General features: G+C 47.6%; 1 protein-coding gene across 1 annotated transcript in view; it reads left to right on the forward strand.

The window, feature by feature from the left end:
• The window catches only part of TYRO3 (TYRO3 protein tyrosine kinase), a 56,461-nt gene that overhangs the window by 24,346 nt on the left and 16,193 nt on the right, over positions 1-15,922 (forward strand). Inside the window, exons 7-11 of the mRNA XM_065403855.1 lie at positions 264-441; positions 1,469-1,611; positions 3,424-3,568; positions 10,549-10,678; positions 10,905-11,005. Of these exons, the coding sequence (XP_065259927.1) occupies positions 264-441; positions 1,469-1,611; positions 3,424-3,568; positions 10,549-10,678; positions 10,905-11,005 (697 nt within the window). The remainder of the gene's footprint in view (positions 1-263; positions 442-1,468; positions 1,612-3,423; positions 3,569-10,548; positions 10,679-10,904; positions 11,006-15,922) is intronic.

The raw sequence follows: 15,922 nt of genomic DNA on the forward strand, positions 1-15,922 counted from the left end.
TTAAATGTGGGGCCAGAGCATCAGGTGGGATAAATCATTGTACTTGCATTGAAGTCAATGGAGGGGATGGCCCATGATTTTTAATTTGACAGCATCCCTTTAAATATGGTATTATACTGCTGATTCAGCATTTGTTGCTACTTGGTCCTGAACTAGTTCAGAAATTAGCCATTTGCATGAACCAAATGCCCCATTGTACAGCATGGTCTTGTTGTTCATTCTGTTTATCCTAATATATCTGCCCGCTTTTCCTCACAAAACAGGTTGCTGAGTCACCTGAAGATCACGAAGGCTCTACAGAAGTTGTCCCTGTCCCTCCTTTCACCTGTGGTTTACCAGGATTAAAGCACTCCACCAATTATAGTGTGCGAGTTCAGTGCACTAATGAGATGGGCACCTCCCCTTTCACAGACTGGGTTTATTTTCAGACCCTGGAGATAGGTAAGCAGATGTCAGATAGAGGTTGGAAAAGTTAAAAGAAGTGTTACTATATAACGAGTCTATTCTGATCGGGGGGGGGGGGGGGGGGGAAGCTCGGGACAAACCATTGACAAATTTCATTGAACTCCTCACTGAGTCAGAAAGACAAGTAACCTATAGGTCATCCTTTTGCGAATCCACTCTGAAGTCTCCTAAAGTCCTGCTCCTATTATTTGTCTTACTGTGAGTGATGCTATTGTCAGAAAAATGATTGTAAATAGGATTTTTTGGGGAGGTGGTTCCATATTTATTCTCACCCACTAATTTCCAGATCATATTTGCAAGTTTTTAAGTCAAATGTGAAAGCTACAAACCCCGCTTAGGATCTGAAAATAAAATCAGTATACCGGGCCAAAGGTACGTCTGGTGACTCATTGCTGGTGTAACTTCATGGAGTCACACCAGGGATGAATTTGGCCCCTTCATTCCGCTTCTTACACCGTCCCCAGTAATAAAAATTCTGCAGTTGGAAAATGGCTGGCAATACTGATGGGCAAAACAGAATGGAAACTAACTCACCCCCTCTCCCCACAGCTGTATTAGCTGGGCAGGCCTAGCAGGCTTAATGGCTTTCTTATGGAGCTCCTTTGTGCTGGTGGAAGATACGTTGAGGGCCTGAAGCCAGTGTGCAGGCACTGGGCTACTGTTTGCATGTGCCTGTGCGCTGGTGGATCTCTGAGAGCCATGTGGCCCTTAAGAGTGGGGTGGGGGGTAGAGTAGAGATCTGCAAGGGAGAGGGGGCTAACCCCCTGCTGCTTCTGTAGGAGTGAGGGGATGGGGGCAAACCCCAAACTGCCCAATGGAAGAATTGAAAGCAAATGTAGAGAAAATAACCTTGCAGAGATTTTTATTTTTCCTCCCCGTTCTCTCTCCTTTGGGTTTTCCCCTGAGAGTGAGTGATCCGAGCCTTTCGGTGACTCTCGCGCCCTGGGGGACAGGAGTTCTTGTTCTGCAGTGCAATTGACTGGGTATCATCCTTTGTCTCCAGCTCCAGGAAGCACTCCACAAAACATCCACGTCATCCAGAGAGACACTAGCCTGGTTCTGGAGTGGGAAGGAGTGGCTCCGGACATGCTGAAAGAAAATCTACTGGGATACAGGCTGGAGTGGAGTCAGGATAACGTCACGCAGGTAACATATCCAGAAATCAACCCTGGGGAGATTGACGGTGACTCCTTCAGGACAGAGTTATGGAATGTTCAAACTGAGTCTTCTAGACCACGCTGCCTGTCCTAAGTGCTGTTGTCTCTGGGCTGGATCCTCAGCTGGTGTAAATCAGCATTGCTCTCTTGGTTTCAGTGGAGCTACTCTGATTTACACCAGCTGAGGATCAGGCCAAATTCTGCATTCTCCCATTCATATCAATTAAATACCATCAGTAAATCCGTGAACACAATCACTTGAAATTAATGGGAGTTCTGGGTGTTCAAAATCTGCAACATCGGGGTGTGTGTGTGTGTGTGTGTGCGCGTAAATCACACACAGTGGCTGCATCGCAAGGCAAGCAGTCCCTTGGATTGATCACTTATTATATGTAAGATTGACTGTGCTCAGCTATCACAGCGATGGGCACAGGGCACTGGAGAATCAGGTCCTGAAGCATTTGAAAATGGAAAGTGGTGTGTAAGTGCAAAGTATTATTACAATGTGCATATTTCCACATTTCCTTGGGCCCCCACTATGTCCACTTTGCATCCCAGAGCTATTCTACCAGGACAGCTGGGGATTCTTATCACCCCTACAAGCCCTCCTCTCCCCACTTGCCCCCCAACAGCATGTGTCAGTGCGTGGCTGAATGCACTGTGCACTAGTGATCCCCAGCAGCATAACTACCTCTAGAAGGCCAACGTAAGTTAGCGCAGCCCTGAGCTCTGATGCACATTGAGGCCCAAACCAGTTCCCAGCTGTTCCCTGCATCAGAGACGCGTGAAGGAAAACCACCCTCCTTGCCTTCTTAAGGTCCTGCACCAAGCAGTTTGGCCAGTGTGTTGGATCTGGGCCTTCTATTTTCTGTGGCTTGTTTATTTTTCAGATGCCAGTGATACAGTAGTATTAACAACTGCAAATTATGTGAAAGGGGTTTAAAATCCTTTATTTCATTCAGTGATTTAATGGAGTTTAAAAGGGCACTGCCAAGGGTCTGGACCCTAAGTTTGAACATCCCTGATACCTGCTTTTGAAGTTTATGTGATTCTTTATGGGGGTTTCCCACTTCCATACAAATGCTTTGCCAGTGACTCCGTAATGATGGGCAAGCCTGAAATAACAGACAAAGATGCGGGAATCACACATGCACCAATTTCACACCAGTACAGGTTCACTGACTTTGGTGGAATTCCTCCTGAATTATATCAGTGGGAGAGGAAAATCAGGCCCAATATTTGTACCCAAAAAGATTCAAGGCTCTATTGTAGGTGATGCATGTAAAAATGATCTTAAAAATTATAGCAAATACCTTGGCCATGTTCTCTTCAGTGAAACTTGGCTACGAATGCTGGATGGTGACTGGAATTTGGCAACACGTTAAAACAGAATTTATTTTTCTGATTAAACTGGCAGTGGCTTTGCAGCGTGTTACAGCAGCTTTATGTCTTTGAAGCAGGAGGAACTGTATATTTGAAAAGGACAAAAGAATACATTTCTGTAGCCACTTTCATCCGAAGACCTCAAAGCATTCATTAATTAAGCCTCACAACGTTCTTATGAGCTAGAAAGATATTAGTGTTAGCCATTTTAGAGATGGGGAAGCTAAAACACAGAGGAGATGAAGCCTAAGGTAACACAGCCAGTCAGTGACAGAAACAGGAGGCGAACACAGGAGTCCTGACTCCAGGCCTTGCTCTAACCTCTGGACACAATGATCAATTTTAATGATAATAAAAAAAGGACAATGTTCCCGATTCCTTTGAATGCAGGTTATTGCTTGTTTTTGTCTGCTTTCAGGGGGAAATGACCGTACAAGAGGCAAAAGCCAATCTTACGACATGGAATCCCCAGAAAGACCTTATAATCAGAGTGTGTGTACTGAACTCAGCTGGCTGTGGACCCTGGAGTGACACCTTAGTGGTTGCAGCCCAGGAGGTTGTAGGTGAGTAGCAGGAAGATTTTAGTTTATTTTTGCTCTGGCAATGTTCTCTCATAAGCTGGGAAACGGTGATTGCTGCTGGTACCACCGTATCTTGCTGGCCCGGTGCCTTTCCGTGCACACAGCTGACCAAGCAGCATGGCGACAGACACAGTACGTTTCATTGAACAAAACAGAATTTAAATACCCTTTAAAGATCTGGCATGAGCAAAACAATTCCCACCTGCTGCTGTCTTCCTTAGCTGATGCCGCAGCGGGTAGCACATGGAGCGGGGAGGGAGATACAATTCAAGAGATAAAGGCCAGGGCCTGATTCTCTTCTCGCTTAGGCTGTGTCCACACACATTTGCCCTGATTTAGTGAAACCGGTGCAGTTCCCCATGTGGAGTCTCTTCTCTGGGTTTAGTTTAAACCAAAATCATCCAGGTTTAAACCGAGTCCCCACACAACCTTTTGCACGGACTTAACTAAATCAGTTTACAATCACACCTTATATTAAACTGGAGCAACCCTGCATGTAGACACGTCCTTATACTGGAGTAAATCTGGGGTTATTTCACTGGAGTCAATGGGCCAGGTCTACAGCTAGTATACATCAGCATGTCAATGGAATGGAGCGATGCCAATTTATACCAGCTGAGGACTTGGCACTGTGGAGTTACAATGGTGCAAGTGGGAGGAGGCTTGGGCACAGTGAGCCTGACATAGGAATGACCATGCTGGGTCAGACCAGTGGTCCATCTCACCCAGTCTCCTGTCGTCCAACAGTGGCCAACGTCAGGTGCGTCAAAGGGAATGAACAAAATAGGGCAATTTTGAGAGATCCGTCCTCTGTTGCCCAGTTCCAGCTTCTGGCAGCCAGAGGTTTAGGGACATTCAGAACATGGGGTCGTGTCCCTGACCATATTGGCTAATAATAATTGATGGACCTGTCCTCTCCATTTGCTTTCATCATGTGTGATCCTCTACTCCTAGGCAAAGGCCCTCAATCTGAATGCAGGGGAGAATCTAGCCCAGTGAGTGCAAAAGGGCTGCAAAACCCTGAAGTTGTGATATGGAAGCACTTTTCTCCTGGGTTGCACTTGGCATAAATGATTTTGGAGGCGCAGGGCAGTAGGCAATCAGGCCCTATCTCATCTTTGTGAATTATTTTTTACTGCGTTTGCTTTGCATGTGGTAGTTTTTACTGACCCTTACCCCATATGCTGTTTCAGTGTCACTTTTTATAGTTCATTTCCTGCATTAAAAATCAACTCTTGGCTGGGTCTCATTTAAAAATATAATGAATTGTGTGGCTCTGGCGGTCATGAAAGTGACAGACTAATAACATTGGGGCAAATCCTGAATTCCAAGGGAAATCCTACCTCTCCCATTCCTCATTCCATACTGATTCTGATGACATATGGCCCTCAATGCCCGATGATGATATTATTATTATTATTTGCAAATCAGAATTGGGGCCCCACTGATTTTCAATGAGATTTAGACTCCTAAATGCCTTCACTTTTGAAAGTGGGACTTAGCTGTCTAAATCACTTAGGCCTTGCAATGCTGACCGAGCAAAGCCCCAAAAATACCTTTCAAAATCTGGGCCTTACAGTCTAAATAGACAAGAAAGACAAAGATCAGGAAGAAAGGATGTGGCGTATATACAGGTGATTGGGATGTCTATTCTGTTTTATATAAGTTCTTAGATTGCACTCCTGACTGAGCTCCTTCTAGTCGTGCATTAAGCAACATGACTAACATCTGTTTGTCCTCTCATTCTCTCCACCGGGGGAGAAATGTGTGCAGTGGAGCATCTTATCTTGGTAGGATTTGGGGGAGCGGGTGTTTTGTTTTTTAAATATACATGTTGCAATGTATTTATAATAGAGAAGACAAGGTCAAAGAAATGCAACTTGCACTTAGTTCTTGGGGGAGTTCATTCCACTGCCCTGAGGTAGCCCCCAAGGAAGTTCTGTCTCCTACATAGACGAGCTTTACCCTTATTATTGAGAGTTCTATTGGGCCGGAGAAGTGAAATTGTCAACTACAGTCTTCATCCCAGAACTTCAGGTGGTCTTTCAGATATCTGGGCCCAAGCCATGGAGCTCCTTGAAAATAAGGACCAAGACCTTGAATTTGATTTGAAATTCTGCGGGAAGCCGGTATGGAGAATGGAAGACAGACCTGATGTCCTTGCAGAAGCCTGTGTTGCTGAGGAGATGCGTTGCAGCATTCTGTACTAGTTGGAGTTTCCTAAATGCTGAAGGCTTTGTGCCCAGGTATATCAGATAGCTGTAGTGCAGCTGAGAGGTGATGAAGGTGTGAATAATTAAGGCCAGGTCATGGTTCACCAGGATGTGATAGAGTCTCCGAGCCAACTGGAGAAGATAGAAAGTGTTATGCACAGATGCTGCTATGTGAGTGCTTAGCATCTGAGAGGAATCCAAGAGTACTCCTAAACAACTGACTAAACTGGCTAATTTTGTGGAGCCTGCACTGTGGATGCAAAATTTTCAAAGCACTTTCCTCTTCTGACCAACATCACCTGTGTCTTGCTCAGGTTCAACTTCAACCAGCTGTTCTTCATCCATGAGATGATCTCATCCAAGCACTGGTCCACCTTGGCAGTAGCAGTGTGATTGTATGTAGTAAAGGATAGGTAGAGATGTGTTGAAGGATAGGTAGAGCTGTGTGTCATCTGCATATTGCTGGCATTTGAGTCTGTATCATCTGAACCATTCACCTAATGGCTGCATGCAAATGGTGAAAAGGAGCGGAGAAGAGAATCGATCCTTGTGAGATTCCAAGGACTCCACAAGTGATGGAAGTGCAGTTTTCCATCACTACTCTTTGGGTATGTCCCTCCAGAAGGACTCAGACTAATTTTGTACATTACTTTGGACCCCTGCCAACTCTCTCATGCAAAACAGCACAGTCTTATTGTTAGAAGCACTGAATGCTGCAGAGAGGTCCAGGAGAATGAGAATGGATATCTGCTTCTATCCACTGACAGGAGGAGATCATCCATTAGTGCCACTAAAGCGGTTTCAGTTCCATGTCCTCGCATGAATCCAGATTTTGCCAGGTCTGTGACATGAGCTCCAGATAGAGGAGCTTGTAGTTGGCTTTTGGACAAAGGATGAAAGCAGTGCTGCCAGGATGATGGGTGGCACGTGTCCTGTTTGCACCGTGTTTATTTTTTCCATCTGGTTTGGGGTTTGTTTTGTCTTGTTTTAATGATATACCCTGGTGTGAGCTGGGGAACGGGTAAGGGAGGGGCTAATAGGGGCCTGGGTGTGGGAAAAGGAAGGGCAATACGTAGGGGGACAGATGGAAGGCAGAGACTCACACTGTGGTGGAGGGAGGAGATGAAGAAAACAACCAATCAGAAGGGAAGAAAAACGTCCAGCATCAGGATGTGAGGTGGTGGGGGGAGTCTCCCTGAAGGTTCCAAAAGCTTCAGAATTGCTGTGCTGCTCCCAGCTCCTGTTGTGGAGAGGAGGCTCTTTGCTCCCAAGGGGCTAACTTCACTTGTGGTTTCTTTCTCCCCCAGCCCATGTGACTAAGGTTTGAGGGAGAAGCATGAGCCCTGGTGCCCTGGGTGAGAGGGTGGACCGGGGCATGGGGGGAGTGGTGGGGAGAGCCCAGCTAGGTTTCACCAACCACCACCCTCTCTGTTGCTGCTAATGATGCTTTTGATGATTAAGCCAGCCACATAGCCCTCTAAAGCTCCATGCTTGCAGTGAGGTCAGCAATGGTGGTCATTTGTGCCACGCAGCGGTCATGACAGGATTGGCGCTAGGCCTTCAACATAGGGCTTAGGTGGGACTGAAGGGCTGGCTCCCCACACAGGGTGAGTGTTACCTTCAGTCAGGCAGCGTCCCATGCGTGTCTTTCCCAGGGCAGCCACAACGAGAAAATCATCTTCAAGAACTGGAAAATGTGACTGGAAAATCACTGAAACTGGCAGGGGCCTCTGGGGCAGGTGTTGTGCCTGAAGCAGTGTTTAGTCCATTCTCGTTTGCTGACTAGATTTCCAGGGGATGATGTCCCTTTAAATTGGAATAAGATCACCATAAAAGAACAAAACAGTTTTTTGTTTGTTTTTGTCTCATAAATTGCTTTTTTTTAAAAAAAAATCTCTGGACTGATGCTTGTTGTGGCCGAGAGTTGGTCCATGACCAAGGGCACAAAAGCAGGGAAATAGGGTTATTTATAGAAATGCTGACAGGCCCTAAACTATAGAACTGCAGAACTAATGTCATTTTGTTCCAGGCCTGTGCCTGAGAGAAAAGAAAAGTGGCTGACTTTCCAAAAATAGCTAGCTGGCACTGGATACACTTTGTGTGGGTGCTCTGTGTGCAAAATGCCAAGAGTGGGTCATTAACATCTCCCTGGGCTGTGGTAGGGGCGGCTAAGCTTATAAAAACTTTAAATCGTGTCATATTGCAGAGAGCCAGTTGGAGCTCTGCTTTCTACACATAGGAATCTCTTGCTTTGATAGAAGCACCTGACACAAATTCTGCAGGGACATGGGCAGAATGATCTAATAGGTTTTCTATCTCTAATGTTTATGATCATGTTCTCAGGGGGACCCTTAGGATGTACTCTTTGTACATCCTTGGGGTGAAAGAACTACAAAGCTAATAAAAACCAGTGCTCTTATAACACCAGAATGCATCTAAATGCTCACGTTAGCAAATACATAATTCTGCCTCATGCAGTGCTGTCAATAAGACGCCTTCCACAGATAGACATGGGCTGCAGGGTGAGGAGCAGACACGATCCGTGCCAGCCAATATTAGGGGGGAGGAGTCAGAGCAGCCAGCTTCAGCAGTGTTACTGAGCATGCTCAATCTGTGTGAACATGCTCAGTACAAGCCAAGTAACAAATCTGGGGAGGCGTGACCCCGCATGCCCCCTCCACATGTGTCACCTCTGGTGAGGAGGCAACTCTTGCTGTCTTTACTCAGGCTGCAATGCTTCCCTCTAGTTCAACAGGAAGAAGGGATGTAACTGGGAACATCTGGAGTGGGGTCCAGTAGCTCTAAGACATGCACTTCCCTTCCCTCCAACCCTATGGATAAATTGTGCAGTTGACACTCCTTGGTTCAGGAGGGGTCAGAGCTAAGGGGATGGTCACTGCAGCACTAACCCCTTCCATCCTGCACAGAGGTCAGACTGGGCTGGTACATGGTGATTCACCATTCCAATACATCTCTGCTGGTCCTAGAAGTTTCTGTAGAATTTAGTTTTCCTTTAAAAAATTTAAAAAAAAAAAAACAAAATGAAGGAAGTTTCTAGCCTTTCTGGTTTTGAAGGAGACTTTCTGCATGTGACCCAAAGTGATACCTTCAAACAGACTGAAACAATAACTTTGAGAGAGGTGTGAACTGCCCTCCTTTGTCTCAATGTGGCATTATCATTAGGTTCCAGAGATGGTCTGAAAGTGATTAAGAAGATGTGAGTGCTGATAAATGGACACCAAATCACCTTTTACACCGGTGCAACTAAAGCTCTGATAGCTTTTACACAAGCATAGGGGTATTAGCCTCCGTTTCCTGGATTTATTCCAGCTCAGGAGTTTACACTGTCTCCTTACATTTCCCCAGTTTGTTACATTATTCTTCATTCCATTAAAAATTCCACACCAGGGGTGTACACTTCAACCAATACAGAAGGCCCAGAAACACCCTCACCAGACAAGGCTCCACCAGCTATAAGAATGCCGGACTCCCTTCCCCCGGCACCCATCAGAGCAGATGGGACCCATGGAGAGAGGTTCCTCCTGTTCTCAGCCCATTGGACTGCTACTTTTTCCAATCAGTGGTGACCGGAGTAGCCAACAAGAATTCCATAGAATTCCTCAGACCCCTCACAGATCATTCCCCTCAGCCTCCCTCTCCCAGAACCTGGTAAAGCCACAGTCAGATGATGGAGTTTATCAAGTCAGTGCCAAGGCTGGAGAGATGCCCAGGGACCTGTTCCACATTCTTCTCCCATCCCCAAATAGTTGGGAAGCATTAAGGTTCTCCTAGATTTGAAGAACTGGAATAAATTAGTAAAAATATCACAATTCCAATTGAGACAGCAATGGGTATTTAGAGACCATATATCAGCTCTCATATCTTGTTGCTGAAGTCACTCCATTGCTCCATACACTTCCTGATCAGGCAGGTTCTAAGGTGCTCCTGTGCCTAGGGACATTTACAATATAGGGCCTATCCTTTGGCCTCACCCCTTCCCCCAAGTATATTCCCAAAGATATTTGTTCTGGAGGCAGCTCTCAATCAGAAAGGGGTTCATATCCATCCTTTTCTGGACAGCACACAGCAAAGAGCACTGTCAAAACAGAAGCTAGAACCAATGTTATGATTAGTTTCCTCCACGAATGGACTCATGGTGGACTTCCAAAAAGTCATCTTACTCAGTTTCACTTACAAAAAACATCAGAGTCACAATTAGTGCCAAGCTCCTCTACTCTCTTTCAGAAGGCCACCAAGCCTGTGAGGTATGCTTGGCATCATGTATAGATATCTTGGCCTGGACAAGACTACTCACTTCAGAGAGAAAACAGAATGAAACCTGTACACGAGACCACCCTTGTTAAGCAACCTCTTGTCTTAAGAATCCACCCCAATACATACTGAATGAAATTCTGATCTCATTTTCAATAGGGTAATCTGGAACAACTGCATTTACTTAATTTGCCACGGGTGTAACTAAGAATAGAGTCCACCCACATGATACAGGTCTGCTCCACCTTTGCTAGAAGTTCATCTCAGTTAAGCAACCAGGTTTTAGATGATCAGTTGAGTAGTTGCTTAACCCAAGTCTCTGTGTTGATAAGATTCCCCAAGGCACACAAAGTACAGCAAGATTGTTCTGTTAACTTGCAGGAGGAAAATATCTCGGTGAGGTGGATTAATTCAGCTTTTGTTTGTCAAGCATAGATGGTTGCCTACTTTCTAACCAGTGTCTTATCTTCCACCTAGATGGCCAGAGACAACCACCCTATGGGACATCCTGGGTCCCTGTGGCTTTGGGCATTCTCACTGCCCTGGTTACAGCTGTTGCCCTGGCACTCATTCTCCTTCGAAAAAGAAGAAAAGAAACTCGGTTTGGGTAAGATAGATTCTTTTCAGGTTATGGATGCTGGAGATGGTGGTCTTCAGCTCCCTCTCCACTGGGTTTTTCATTCACTGTTTTTTATACTGAAGACTTGTGGCAGATTGAATATTTCTGCTCCTTGTTTGGAGCCATTGCATTGTCTGATAAATTTGGGTGGAGATACCCCTGTAGCAAGGAATGGCCTGTTCATTGTAATTTTGTGCTTCTGTTTGCCTCCTAGACAAGTCTTTGGCACTGTGATCGGCAGGGGAGAGCCAGTGGTCCATTTCAGAGCAGCCAGGTCTTTCAACAGGGAAGGCCCAGAGCAGATTGAGGCAACATGTAGGTAAAATGGTCTGAGTGACTCTTTCCAACAAGTCCCATTCACATGTATATCTTGGTCTCGCTCACCTTTCCCTAAAACTCACTCTTTAGGATGAAAAACTGGGATTAACTTGAATGAGGCTCCAGACGTAGTGTGAGCAGGTGCTGAGCATGTTTCCCTATACCAATCTCATAGCTATTAAATGCTAAACCTTTGTCTAATCCAGCTCTGGGAAAAGGCTGTCAATAGGGCTGGACTGTCTTGTGGACAGATGTCCACAAGAGTCTAGGTTGAGGCCACCGTGTTGGATTTGAAACAAAGTCTACAGAGGTGAAAGGCTAGTATGTTAGCCTACTTAGTTCCATAGCTTCTAGCATTTGATTTTACACTAAGGGTATGTCTACACTACGAAATTAGGTCGAATTAATAGAAGCCGGTTTTATAGAAATTGGTTGTATACAGCCGATTGTGTGTGTCCCCACATAAAATGCTCTAAGTGCTCTAGTCGGCGGACCGCGTCCACAGTACCGAGGCTAGCATCGACTTCCGGAGTATTGCACTATGGGTAGCTATCCCACAGTTCCCGCAGTCTCCGCCGCCCATTGGAATTCTGGGTTGAGATCCCAATGCCCGAATGATGCAAAACAGTGTCGCGGGGGGTTCTGGGTACATGTCGTCAGGCCCCTCCCCCTCCGTCAGAGCAACGGCAGACAATAGATTCGCGCCTTTTTACCTGGGTTACCTGTGCAGACAACATACCACGGCAAGCATGGAGCCCGCTCAGCTCAGCTCACCGTCACCATATGTCATCTGGGTGCCGGCAGACGTGGGACTGCATTGCTACACAGCAGCAGCAGCTAACTGCCTTTTGGCGGTAGACGGTGCAGCATGACTGGTAGCCTTCATCGGCGATCTGGGTGCTGGCAGCCGTGGGGCTGGCAGCCGTAGGGCTGCATTGCACCAGCCCCTTGCCTTTTGCCTTTTGGCAGTAGATGGTGTATTACGACTGGTAACCGTCGTCATCGTACAGCAGTGGCTGGAACTCCGTATGTCCCCCAGTCCCCCATCCCCCCAGTCATATTCTGCTGCCTTCACAATGACGATGATGGCTATCAGTCGTAGTTACCTATTACAAGTTGGATCATCGCACATTAGCAGAGTCTTCCCTGAGCAGCAGATCGTGCAATAGGCCTGAAGGCCATCGTCATCATACAGGAAAAATGTGGCTATCAGTCTTAGTACACTAACTGCCAAGCGCCCAGTATTTGCTGCCAAGCACCCAGAAGATGCCGAGGGCTATCAGTCATGCTGCACCGTCGTCTTAAGATGTAAAAAATAGATTTGTTCTGTATTCATTTGCTTCCCCCTCCCTCCGTCAAATCAACGGCCTGCTAAACCCAGGCTTTTGAGTTCAATTTTTGGGGGGGGCCATTCTGTGTGACAGTTGTTTGTGTTTCTCCCTGATGCACAGCCACCTTTGTTGATTTTAATTCCCTGTACCTGTATGCCATGTCGTCACTCGCCCCTCCCTCCCTCCCTCCCCTGGTCCGTCAGATACTAGTTTCGCGCCTTTTTTCAGACCAGACGCCATAGCTAGCACTGGGATCGTGGAGCCCGCTCAGATCACCGCGGCAATTATGAGCACTATGAACAGCACGCGCATTGTCCTGGAGTATATGCAGAGCCAGAACATGCCAAAGCAAAACCAGGACCAGCCGAGGAGGCGATTGCAGCGCAGCGATGAGAGTGATGAGGAAATTGACATGGACATAGACCTCTCACAAGGCACAGGCCCCAGCAATGTGGAAATCATGGTGTTACTGGGGCAGGTTCATGCCGTGGAACGCCGATTCTGGGCCCGGGAAACAAGCACAGACTGGTGGGACCGCATCGTGCTGCAGGTGTGGGACGATTCCCAGTGGCTGCGCAACTTTCGCATGCGTAAGGGCACTTTCATGGAACTTTGTGACTTGCTTTCCCCTGCCCTGAAGCGCCAGAATACCAGGATGAGAGCAGCCCTCACAGTTGAGAAGCGAGTGGCGATAGCCCTGTGGAAGCTTGCAACACCAGACAGCTACCGGTCAGTCGGGAATCAATTTGGAGTGGACAAATCTACTGTGGGGGCTGCTGTGATCCAAGTTGCCAGGGCAATGAAAGACCTGGTGATATCAAGGGTAGTGACTCTGGGAAACGTGCAGGCCATAGTGGATGGCTTTGCTGCAATGGGATTCCCAAACTGTGGTGGGGCCATAGACGGAACCCATATCCCTATCTTGGCACCGGAGCACCAAGCCACCAAGTACATAAACCGCAAGGGGTACTTTTCAATGCTGCTGCAAGCCCTGGTGGATCACAAGGGACGTTTCACCAACATCAACGTGGGATGTCCGGGAAAGGTACATGATGCTCGCGTCTTCAGGCACTCTGCTCTGTTTCGAAAGCTGGAGGAAGGGACTTTCTTCCCGGATCAGAAAATAACCGTTGGGGATGTTGAAATGCCTATCGTGATCCTTGGGGACCCAGCCTACCCCTTAATGCCATGGCTCATGAAGCCGTACACAGGCAGCCTGGACAGGAGTCAGGACCTGTTCAACTACAGGCTGAGCAAGTGCCGAATGGTGGTGGAATGTGCATTTGGACGTTTAAAAGCGTGCTGGCGCAGCTTACTGACTCGCTCAGACCTTAGCGAAAAGAATATCCCCATTGTTATTGCTGCTTGCTGTGCGCTCCACAGTATCTGTTAGAGTAAGGGGGAGACATTTATGGCGGGGTGGGAGGTTGAGGCAAATCGCCTGGCCGCTGATTACGCGCAGCCAGACACCAGGGCGGTTAGAGGAGCACAGCATGGCGCGGTGCGCATCAGAGAAGCTTTGAAAACGAGTTTTGTGACTGGCCAGGCTACGGTGTGAAACTTCTGTTTGTTTCTCCTTGATGAACCCTCCGCCCCCCCCCCCCCACCCGGTTCACTCTACTTCCCTGTAAGCCAACCACCCCACCCTCCCCTTCCCCCTTCGAGCACCGCTTGCAGAGGCAAAAAAGTCATTGTTACTTCACATTCATGCATTCTTTATTAATTCATCACACAACTAGGGGGATAATTGCAAAGGTAGCCCGGGATGGGTGGGGGAGGAGGGAAGGAAAAGGACACACTGCAGTTTAAAACTTTAACTCTTATTGAAGGCCAGCCTTCTGATGCTAGGGCAATCATCTGGGGTGGAGTGACTGGGTGGCCGGAGGCCCCCCCACCGTGTTCTTGGGCGTCTGGGTGAGGAGGCTATGGAACTTGGGGAGGAGGGCTGTTGGTTACACAGGGGCTGTAGCGGCGGTCTCTGCTCCTGCTGCCTTTCCTGCAGCTCAACCATACGCTGGAGCATATCAGTTTGATGCTCCAGCAGCCGGAGCATCGACTCTTGCCTTCTGTCTGCAAGCTGACGCCACCTATCATCTTCAGCCCGCAACTTGCTCTGTTCATCCCGCGATTCAGCACGCCACCTCTCCTCTCGTTCATATTGTGCTTTTCTGTAATCAGTCATTGACTGCCTCCACGCATTCTGCTGTGCTCTGTCAGCGTGGGAGGACATCTGTAGCTCTGTGAACATGTCATCACGCGTCCTACGTTTTCTCTTTCTAATCTTCACTAGCCTCTGTGAAGGAGAAACATTTGCAGCTGGTGGAGGAGAAGGGAGAGGTGGTTAAAAAAGACACATTTTAGAGAACAATGGGTACACTCTTTCACGTTAAATTTTGCTGTTCACATTACACAGCACATGTGCTTTCGTTACAAGGTCGCATTTTTCCTCTTATATTGAGGGCCTGCCGGTTTGGTGTGAGAGATCACTCACGCAGTGCCAGGCCACAGATTTCAGCTTGCAGGCAGCCATGGTAAGACACAGTCTTTTTGGCTTTTTTAACCTTCTTAACATGTGGGAATGGTTTCAAACAGTAGTGCTCTCATTTCCCATACCAAGCACCCGTTGGGTTGGCCATTTAAAATGGGTTTGCAATGTAAAAGGAGGGGCTGCGGTTTCAGGGTTAACATGCAGCACAAACCCAACTAACTCCCCTCCCCCACACACCCAATTCTCTGGGATGATCACTTCACCCCTCCCCCCCACCGCGTGGCTAACAGCGGGGAATATTTCTGTTCAGCAGAGCAGGAACGGGCACCTCTGAATGTCCCCTTAATAAAATTGCCCCATTTCAACCAGGTGACCGTGAATGATATCACTCTCCTGAGGATAACAAAGAGCGATAAGGAATGGATGTTGTCTGCATGCCAGCAAACACCGGGACCATACGCTGCCATGCTTTGTTATGCAATGATTCCAGACTACGTGCTACTGGCCTGGCGGACGGGATAAGGCAGCCCTCCCCAGAAACCTTTTGCAAAGGCTTTGGGAGTACATCCAGGAGAGTTTTCTGGAGATGTCCCTGGAGGATTTCCACTCCATCCCCATACACGTTAACAGACTTTTCCAGTAGCTGTACTGGCCGCGATTGCCAGGGCAAATTAATCATTAATCATTAAACACGCTTGCTTTTAAACCATGTGTAATATTTACAAAGGTACACTCACCAGAGGTCCCCTGTGTGCCCTCAGGGTCTGGGAGCACGCCTTGGGTGAGTTCGGGGGTTACTGGTTCCAGGTCCAGGGTGATAAACATATCCTGGCTGTTGGGGAAACCGGTTTCTCCGCTTCCTTGCGGCTGTGAGCTATCTACATTTTCTCCATCCTCATCTTCCTCGTACCCCGAACCCGCTTCCCTGTGTGTTTCTCCAGTGAGGGACTCGTAGCACACGGTTGGGGTAGTGGTGGCTGCACCCCCTAGAATGGCATGCAGCTCCGCGTAGAAGCGGCATGTTTGCGGCTCTGCCCCGGACCTTCCGTTTGCTTCTCTGGCTTTGTGGTAGGCTTGCCTTAGCTCCTTAATTTT

Source organism: Emys orbicularis, chromosome 4 (genome assembly GCF_028017835.1).
Source record: "Emys orbicularis isolate rEmyOrb1 chromosome 4, rEmyOrb1.hap1, whole genome shotgun sequence".
Taxonomy (NCBI): Eukaryota; Metazoa; Chordata; order Testudines; family Emydidae; genus Emys; species Emys orbicularis.